Source organism: Aquarana catesbeiana, linkage group LG02 (genome assembly GCF_042186555.1).
Source record: "Aquarana catesbeiana isolate 2022-GZ linkage group LG02, ASM4218655v1, whole genome shotgun sequence".
NCBI lineage: Eukaryota > Metazoa > Chordata > Amphibia > Anura > Ranidae > Aquarana > Aquarana catesbeiana.
Genome location: NC_133325.1, coordinates 706,871,872 through 706,882,332, shown reverse-complemented (window position 1 = coordinate 706,882,332; position 10,461 = coordinate 706,871,872). Strand labels below are relative to the sequence as shown.

At 39.7% G+C, this 10,461-nt stretch overlaps 1 protein-coding gene across 2 annotated transcripts in view; it reads left to right on the top strand.

Annotated features, from left to right (window-relative positions):
* TBC1D23 (TBC1 domain family member 23) overlaps nt 1–10,461 on the top strand; it is a 121,231-nt gene that overhangs the window by 92,282 nt on the left and 18,488 nt on the right. Inside the window, exons 14-16 of one of the 2 annotated variants that reach the window (XM_073616960.1) lie at nt 3,291–3,433; nt 4,297–4,341; nt 10,173–10,261. In XM_073616960.1, coding sequence (XP_073473061.1) covers nt 3,291–3,433; nt 4,297–4,341; nt 10,173–10,261 — 277 coding nt within the window. The remainder of the gene's footprint in view (nt 1–3,290; nt 3,434–4,296; nt 4,342–10,172; nt 10,262–10,461) is intronic. The other variant, XM_073616961.1, reaches the window with a different exon arrangement.

Genomic DNA, 10,461 nt, shown 5'->3' with positions numbered 1-10,461 from the left:
GAGCACTTTATCGAGTTCTGCAAATGAGTAGTGATAACCAAAGGAAGTTTCCACTCATTCTATGTCAGTAAGTAGATTACTAAAACATGTCTCATCCATTAACCTGTTATTTTTGGGATCGGTAAAAGTGTTTGTTAACCCCCCAAAAAATTCAGATCCTGGTCCCTTAAAGCAGATTAAACAGCACAGTTCTTATGCTGTGTAATCTGCCCCCCTCTAAACTGTAAAAAAAAACTCCCTGAACCTGCCATTTCCTGTATTCCCCCCCCCCCCCCCCCCCCCCGTACTGACCATGGTGGTCATGGCTGCTGAGCTCTGACCACTGTGGTGAGGGTTGAGGGTGCATCCCTCCGTCATATGCAGCCTGCTCTCAGCTCTCCCCCTCACCCCCCCCCCCCCCTTCCTGCCTGTTAGCTCCTTGCTGTGCATCTCCCCCCACCCCACACCCCTATTTGTAAAATAAAAAAATTGAAATTATCACTGCCAGCCCTGTATTATATAATTTTATACCAATATAATGCTGCGCTATCCAAATGTAATTGTACTAAATCATACTATTACTGATTGCAGTTAAATAGTGGTGGTGAGATATTTCATTCCTATGTAAAAAATCTAGTGAACATAATAATACAATCTTGTGCGATTATAAATTGCGATCATAAACAATTAAAAATAGCAATCCTATGCAATAATCCCAATATCAACCTGTGTAGCGTACACACCTATATATACACATGTAGCATTCATATGCAATAGAGAAATATGCAACCCTGTGCGACAATTGCGATAACTGTGATAATTGCAGTGACAGCCTGTAAGTTACATAAATCTATATAAAAGTGCATCAATATACAATAATCAATATAGAAATAAAGTGAACCGTGTTTAAAGTGCTCTTGTGCCAAACTAATTTATGCATTTATCTGTGTCCACAGAATCGCAACATTAAAGTCCATTCGTAACTACTCCATTCCGCTCTGAGAACACTCCACTGTCTCACAAACCTTATAAGCGCTTATCAACCTAAAATTAGCCTATATATCCCTCTACAGGTTACATTCAAGACTGTATGTAAGGAGAAGAATGTACCGTCTTAAATGTAACCTGTAGAGGGATATTTAGGCTAATTTTAGGTTGAGCGCCTTATAAGCCATTATAAACTGATGTTATATGCCGCTGTGTGTTACTGTGCTTAGTCACAATACACGGCATGCAGTATGGGTAGTATGGAGCATTCTGACCTATCAGAAAATGGCCGCGAGCATACAATAAACTATAGAATGTCCGTGGTCTTCAACAAAACGGCCGCAATGACACTATAAAATGATTGACATCTCAACCGTCCAATAGAATTCCCTCTGAGGAAGATACATTTCCCGGTATCGACACATGTTGGGGAGGGGACAGGATGGTTTGTGAGACAGTGGAGTGTTCTCAGAGCGGGAGAGGACACATCAGTACAGCGCCTCTTTATTTGTTTGGCTTGTTACAGAGTGGTGCGCTCATAGCACCTATTAAATGTGAGTACCCTAATATAGGGAATATTGTCATTTTAAATAAAACTTTTAAAATGGTAATACACTATCCAGTTTACTCTGTTTTCCATATGAATATTGTTGCAAGCAACCATCCAAGGATCTGAATGCTGACCATAAACCCAGAGGTGGTTTAAAAGTGTGTTTTGACTGAGCTTAGGTGCAAGGTCACACGCTCTAAGGTGAGCACATACACCAAAGGGGGAGCACAAGAGTGGACACGAGCACTTTACTGTTATATCATCTGTTTTATCATCTGCAATGAGCACCAGAAGAATGGAGTAGTTATGAATGGACTTTATGTTGCGATTCTGTGGACACAGATTAATGCATGAATTAGTTTGGCACAAGAGCACTTTTAAACATGGTTCACTTTATTTCTATATCATTGTATATTGATGCACTTTATATAGATTTATGTAAATTACAGGTTGTCACTGCAATTATCGCACAGAGTTGCATATTTCTCTATTGCATATGAATGCTACATGTGTATATAGAGGTGTGTATGCTACACAGGTTGATATTGGGATTATAGCATAGGATTGCTATTTTTAATTGTTTATGATCGCAATTTATAATCGCACAAAATTGCATTATTACGTTCACTAGATTTTTTTACATAGGAATGGAATATCTCACCACCACTATTTAACTGCAGTCAGTAATAGTATGATTTAGTACGATTACCGTATGATTACATTTGGATAGCGCAGCATTTTATTGGTATGAAACATTTTTTGGCACAAGCATATGGAACATGATTAATGCTAGCAGCTGTCCTTTAATCATCTCTTATTATCATTTGGATTTTCACATGGTAGTTCGCAAGACTCTGTTGGTTTTTTTAGACTGTATTATATAATGGCATAGCACACTGTTATTCTTTTCTAAAAACGAGTGTTGTAAATACCCGTTTAGCGTGATCTTCAGGCCGGTCACATGACCCGTGGCTGCTATACAGGTACAGCTTGCTATGCCAGGCTCTAATAGAGGGTCTGGCATAGAATTTCAGGATAGGGTTGACAACCACTTTAATTCCTCATTTCAGGTCAATGGGCGGAGCTATGCAAATCATTGCTTTACAGCCCAAACAGCCAAATATGCATCCAGAACTGCTGATGTATAATGAAAGCTTAGTCTAATATTATAGAGCCATTTATTCTAAATTGCATACAGCTTACATTTTGCATGCAGTTTGGAAGAAATGTGTCTAATAATATTATGTCTCAAACAGCCCAATGCACATCCAGAACCACAGGCATATAATGAAATTATAACCTGATATGAATAAAGGCATTTATTCCAAACTGCATACAAAACAACAAACAGCCTGAACAAGCTGTATGCAGTTTGGAATAAATGGCTTTATAAGATTAGGATATGTTTACGTTATACATCGGTGGTTCTGGACGCACATTTGGCTGTTTGGGGCACAAAGGAATGCTTTGCATTGCTGTCCATTGTCATGCAATGAGGAATATTCCTCCTGTTTTTGGGATATGTGTTGGAATGATACTTGTAAATCTCTTCTGTTTTACGGTGTCTTGCATGGATTCCATTGCAGAGGTTTTTTTTTACTCTTTTTAGTTCCTTCTCACCATAACCTGTATGGTTATACTTATTTTAGTTCACAAAAAAAAATAAAAACCCTATTTATCTATTCAGTGTCATACAGTTTAGCAGTATTCTATGTGAAAAAGTAGTTTTGACTCTGAAAAGTGATGTTTTCCTTTCTTAAAAATTGCCTTGTAGGAGGATTCTCCTAACGGCTTAGCTGACGGGAGAGGTGTGAAATCATTGGTTAATAAAATGACAGTAGCATTAAGGACAAAATCTGTGAATGTGAAGGAAAAGGTGATCAGCTTCATTGAGAACACCTCCACTCCAGTAGAAAGGTGAGTTTAATTCCCTTGATCAATTAGTTTAAGTTGCTTTATCACTCCCTCTGCAATTTTGTGACTTTTTTTTTTTCTTTATAAAGTATATCTTTTACATCCCATTTCTTGATGTGTGGTTATTAGAATGCATGTTTTAAAACCCGCCTTGAATTCCATCTCACTAGTTTTGCAAGTCAGAGTGCCCTTTGGCCTGCTCACAGTTCAAACTTGGCCAAAGAGTCATCAGTAGTTTTGGCTCTTAAGAACAAATAGATTACACAGAGTTTGATGAATTTATCAATAACCTAGATGTGCTTTAAAACCGTTAAATACAAGCAATTTTTATAACTTGTTTTTCTGTGTTTGGTAGGGGATTTTATGCAATGTGACCCTAGTCCTTTTCAATGGACCAAGGCTTGGGATCAAGAAAATGATTTAAAGGTTGATAGGTTCCCAATATATAAGTACATAGGATTGAAGGCATACTATTGTTTGTTTTTTGTATATCTTGTACGTGTGTGTGTTTTCACACAAATAAAAGCTTGTAATTTTTTACATATTCTTATTAAAACTTAACCTTTCCTTGACTTAATGAGCCTGTCATGTTGGGAACAAATTGAAGCCTTTCTAGGGCAGACCTGTCACTTTTACGTACTCTGCTCGAGAACAAAATCCTGGAATTCTGCAGTGATATAATCCAGAAATGGATGAGAGAGACTGCTGGGCCAGGTAACACCCAGCTTGACAAGTTCATTTTACTAATCTCTAATAAATGAGGCCTTACTGTTCTCATCTAGTGTGTAATCTTATTGACATGTCCCATAACTCTCAGTGATGTGTAATCTTTTTCGGTTTGTATCCTTGCCTCAATGGTGCACTAGAATCACTTTCAATCTTCCTTGGCCAGAGAGAGCGAGTTTGGAGCGGTAAGATGTAGTGAGCTGTGATTCCACCACCTTCTCCGTTTGCACAACGTCTTGCAGTGTGTAGACATCAGTCACGCTGACACTTGCCAGGAGCTACTGACTTTAATATTAATAATCGTACCACACTGCTTAAGGGTCCATTCAGACCTTGGTGCCCTGGTGTGTTGCATTAACAAATGTTTCTTCATGTGTTAACGTGCATTATTTAAGGTAACCAATTCAAGTTAATGGGTTGGTGATGCACCATAAAGTCTAAACAAACACCCTTTTGGCACCACAGCACACCAAAACGCGTGTTTTGCATTATTACATGAGGATGCCATTGCGTTATTGCACCATACCGCACTGGAAAGATGTGAATGGGCCCTCTGTGTGCTGCCTGTTACTAATCTGTAAAAAGATATTACCTCCTCCTCTGTTTTCAGCTGCTAAAATTCCATTAAAAAATAATTGCACAGAATTTCATCCATTTTAGGTTTGCATTAATAAATTTAGATTTTTATCTTTCTTGTGGCCTGTCAGCATCACTGATGTTTCATTCTTCATACTGAAAACTAGAAGGATGCACTCACCACTTCTGTCCTAGCACTGAAACTAATGCTCCTCTTCATCTAGAATTAATCTGCTTTCTCTCCATAACATCTTTTCCTCTCCAGCAGTAATTTACATAAGTGTCCATTTTTAATACCACTACATGCGTGAAAAAAAAAACATCTGATGTAAACTGTCACCAGCCAGATATGCCAGCCTTTTATGTGCTTGGTTTAGTGGCCTTGGGTTCAAGGTGACCAATTTTTCACTACACTGCAATAATTTTATCCTGAAGGCTATTGAATACAGTCAGGTCCATAAATATTGGGACATCGATACAATTCTAAACTCTTTGGCTCTGTACACCACCACAATGGATTTGAAATGAAACAAACAAGATGTGCTTTAACTGCAGACTTTTTCAGCTTTAATTTGAGGGTATTTACATCCAAATCAGGGCAACGGTGTAGGAATTACAACAGTTTGTATATATGCCTCCCACTTTTTAAGGGACCAGAAGTAATGGGACAGTTGGCTGCTCAGCTGTTCCATGGCCAGATGTGTGTTATTCCCTCATTATCCCATTTACAAGGAGCAGATAAAAGGTCCAGAGTTCATTTCAAGTGTGCTATTTGCATTTGGAATCTGTTGCTGTCAACTCTCAATATGAGATCCAAAGCCAAGCCATCATTAGGCTGAAAAAAACAAAACAAACCCATCAGAGAGATAGCAAAAACATTAGGTGTGGCCAAATTAACTGTTTGGAACATCCTTAAAAAGAAAGAACGCACAGGTGAGCTCAGCAACACCAAAAGACCCGGAAGACCACGGAAAACAACTGTGGTGGATGACCGAAGTATTCTTTCCCTGGTGAAGAAAACACCCTTCACAACAGTTGGCCAGATCAAGAACACTCTCCAGGAGGTAGGTGTATGTGTGTTAAAGTCAACAATCAAGAGAAGACTTCAGCAGAGTGAATACAGAGGGTTCACCACAAGATGTAAACCATTGGTGAGCCTCAAAAACAGGAAGGCCAGATTAGAGTTTGCCAAACAGCATCTAAAAAAGCCTTCACAGTTCTGGAACAACATCCTATGGACAGATGAAACCAAGATCAACTTGTACCAGAGTGATGAGAAGAGTATGGAGAAGGAAAGGAACTGCTCATGATCCAAAGCATACCACCTCATCAGTGAAGCATGGTGGTGGTAGTGTCATGGCGTGGGCATGTATGGCTGCCAATGGAACTGGTTCTCTTGTATTTATTAAAGATGTGACTGCTGACAAAAGCAGCAGGATGAATTCTGAAGTGTTTCGAGAAATATTACCTGCTCATATTCAGCAAAATGCTTCAGAATTCATTGGACGGCGCTTCACAGTGCAGATGGACAATGATCCGAAGCATACTGCGAAAGCAACCAAAGAGTTTTTTAAGAGAAAGAAGTGGAATGTTATGTAATGGCCAAGTCAATCACCTGACCTGAATCCGTTTGAGCATGCATTTCACTTGCTGAAGACAAAACTGAAGGGAAAATGCCCCAAGAACAAGCAGGGACTGAAGACAGTTGCAGTAGAGGCCTGGCAGAGCATCACCAGGGATGACACCCAGCATCTGGTGATGTCTATGTGTTCCAGACTTCAGGCTGTAATTGACTGCAAAGGAAAAGTGGGAAGCACATATACAAACTGTTGTAATTCCTATACCGTTCACCTGATTTGGATGTAAATACCCTCAAATTAAAGCTGGAAGTCTGCAGTTAAAGCACATCTTGTTAGTTTCATTTCAAATCCATTGTGGTGGTGTATAGAGCCAAAAAGATTAGAATTGTGTCGATGTCCCAATATTTATGGACCTGACTATGTTTAAAAATGTAGAGTTTAGAAATAAATGTTTTTAAGCATTATTCCTGTTAAGTTTCATAGTTTTTAACCTTTTTTCAGATGATTTGAGGCGCACAGCAAACAAGAACATAGTTGGTGGGGATGGAAAGTATTCAGACCCTCTTAAATTAAAATTTTCACTCTTTGTTGCAGCCATTTCCTAAAATCATTTAAGTTCATTAATGTACACATAGCACCCCATATTGACAGAAAAACACAGAATTGTTGACATTTTTGCAGATTTATTAAAAAAGAAAAACTGAAATGGTCCTAAGTATTCAGACCCTTTGCTTAGCATTTAGTAGAAGCACCCTTTTGATCTAATACAGCCATGAGTCTTTTTGGGAAAGATGCAACAAGTTTTTCACACCTAGATTTGGGGATCCTCTGCCATTCCTCCTTGCAGGTCCTCTCCAGTTCTGTCAGGTTGGATGGTAAACATTGGTGGACAGCCATTTTTAGGTCTCTCCAGAGATGCTAAATTTGGGTTTAAGTCAGGGCTCTGGCTGGGCCATTCAAGAACAGTCACAAAGTTTTTGTGGTGCCACTCCTTCGTTATTTTAGCTGTGTGCTTAGGGTCATTGTCTTGTTGAAAGGTAGACCTTCGGCCCAGTCTGAGGTCCTGAGCACTCTGGAGAAGGTTTTCGTCCAGGATATCTCTGTACTTGGCCGTATTCATCTTTCCCTCTATTGCAACCAGTCGTCCTGTCCCTGCAACTGAAAAACACCCCCACAGCATGATGCTGCCACCACCATGCTTCACTGTTGGGACTGTATTGGACAGATGATCAGCAGTGCCTGGTTTTCTCCACACATACCGCTTAGAATTAAAACCAAAAAGCTCTATCTTGGTCTCATCAGATCAAAAAATCTTATTTCTCACCATCTTGGAGTCCTTCGGGTGTTTTTTTTCGCAAACTCCATGTGGGCTTTCATGTGTCTTGCACTGAGGAGAGGCTTCCGTTGGGCCACTCTGCCATAAAGCCTCGACTGGTTGAGGGCTGCAGTGATGGTTGACTTTCTACAACTTTCTCCCACATCCTGACTGCATCTCTGGAGCTCAGCCACAGTGATCTTTTGGGTTCTTCTTTACCTCTCTCACCAAGGCTCTTCTCCCCCGATAGCTCAGTTTGGCCGGACGGCCAGCTCTAGGAAGGGTTCTGGTCGTCCCAAACATGTTCCATTTAAGGATTATGGAGGCCACTGTGCTCTTAGGAACCTAAATTGCAGCAGAAATGTTTTTTTAACCTTGGCCAGATCTGTGCCTTGCCACAATTCTGTCTCTGAGCTCCTCAGGCAGTTCCTTTGCTCTGACGTGCACTGTGAGCTGTAAGGTCTTATATAGACAGGTGTGTGGCTTTCCTAATCAAGTCCAATCAGTATAATCAAACACATCTGGACTCAAATGAAGGTGTAGAACCATCTCAAGGATGATCAGAAGAAATGGACAGCACCTGAGTTAAATATGAGTGTCACAGCAAAGGGTCTGAATACTTAGGACCATGTGATATTTCAGTTTTTCTTTTTTAATCTGCAAAAATGTCAACAATTCTGTGTTTTTCTGTCAATATGGGGTGCTGTGTGTACATTAATGAGGAAAAAAAATGAACTCAAATTTAGATTTAAATTTAGATTTTAGCAAATGGCTGCAATATAACAAAGAGTGAAAAATTTAAGGGGGTCTGAATACTTTCCGTCCCCACTGTACATAGTTAGGTTGAAAATAGACATAAGTCCATCTAGTTCAACCAATAAAAAAAAAATTAAATTGTACAATCCCATATACACAATCCTTCACCCACAGTATACCATACGGTCTCCAAAACTCACTTTATGCAGATCACCCAGCTTTAGATTTATGCTGACCATATGCTATACATCTCCTTTAGAACTACTATCAGCTATTTAGCACAAGGTCCTGCTTAATTGAATCCAAATTGACCTAATTGTTTAGGTTTGTCCACATGTTGCTAAATTTTAGTAAATCTAATGGAGGTTGTATAATATCTATACAATCAGATTGTCTAGTGTATAGCCTAGCTGTAGTTGGTACTCCTCCGGTTGTCTTTGCATAATCCTCTGGACTCTTTGATGTAAGAACAACCTGGACACACAGCTTTGCCTAGCGTTCTATCTTTGCGAAGGAGATTATCCTCCTTTTAGAGAACCAGGGGAGCCAAATTCAGCCTCTCCTATCCAGTAAACAGTGTGGGTGAGTTAAAAAGTACTCTACTTAGTAAAGTCAGGTTATTTGCATGCAGAACATTTATAGGGTTCCTGGCTATGATGCAGCCATGTTAATAGACATTTTGTTTAAGTTCTAACAAATTTAAATTTGAGAGAAAGTAAAGTGGATCTCCACCCAAAAGGGGAAGTTCTGCTTTAAGGCCTCCTTCCCCCTCCTCTTTATTAAATGGCACTTTTTTTTGGGGGGGGGATACCTGGTTTTGACAGGTACCCACTCCCACCTCCACTCGGAGCACCTAGGCGATCTCCTCCCTCCACAGTCTGTGCAGTGGGCACCGGGCTGTGAGGCCCCAAGCTGTCACAGCCGGTTGCCCACAGCTGAGATGCCGGCACTGGGGACAGAACACCGATTGAAAGAACGGCTTGGGTGAGCACAGCACTTGGATCCTGGGACAGGTGAGTCTGTTTTTTAAGTCCCAAGCTACAGTTTTTGTAGCTGTTGACTTTTAATAAATAGAACTGAAGCTTTTCTTTTAAGGTTCGCTCAAGCCAACTTTTTCTGCTTTGAGTTCAAACAAAAGAGAATTTCTGTTAGGTCTTTATATGTGGTTTGTGTCCCCATTTGCAAGATTTTCCCCTCCTTTATGTTGCAATAAGATTGATGTAACATTTTCCTCAATGGGATACTGATTTCAACTAAACATCGTTCTTTTTTTTTTTTTTTTTTTCTTTTTTTTTTCTTTAGTAAAATAGTGAGGGGTTAGAACTGTTTTAGGTTTATTATATGTGTTTTCCTGTCTGCTTCAACCACTCCCTCCATTTCTTGTCCTGCTGTCATGGGAACAGGAAATGAGGTTGAAATCTGTATAAGTCTTTACACAATAGCTGGCTCATTATGGACTTTCTACTTGCTTGAAATGCCATTTTTTTCATCCATGGTACATTTTGCAGTGTTTAAACAGCATGCTCTTGGGATTCCGGTACAAAAAAATACAAATGGTGTTTGGTGTTCTAGAATGTGAGGAAAATAATGACATTTCACTCACCAGCTAACTTGTTTCTGCCGTGTTAGCATGGTCTTCTCTAGCAGTTATGTCTTTTTATGCTTATTGGCTAGCTAACCTCGAGTCTTAGCAAAGTTTGGCACTTTCTGCATGTATCTGGTGCCTGCATTTTCTGTATTCATTTTATGTATACACATTTTCCAAAACCCTATTGATTTCTATTGATAGACACATCAGCAGCAGTGACAGGGTGGGAAAGCCTTACAGGGGTGTAAAGCCTGTATTCAGCATCGGAGATGAGGAAGAGTATGACACAGGTATGAAATGATTGTATCTGATTCAGAAAAGGTGTCTGTTAATATCTTCATCTTTGATTTCAGGTATTTGTAACAGAGTGAATCTGCAGAGACTTGACTAGAGTATGTGTTTGAAATAAAGGTTGCCTTATTAGTTTCATGTAGTTTGAGTGTCTAGAATAACCAGAGCTCATTAACCTCTTCACTACCACTGTACATCT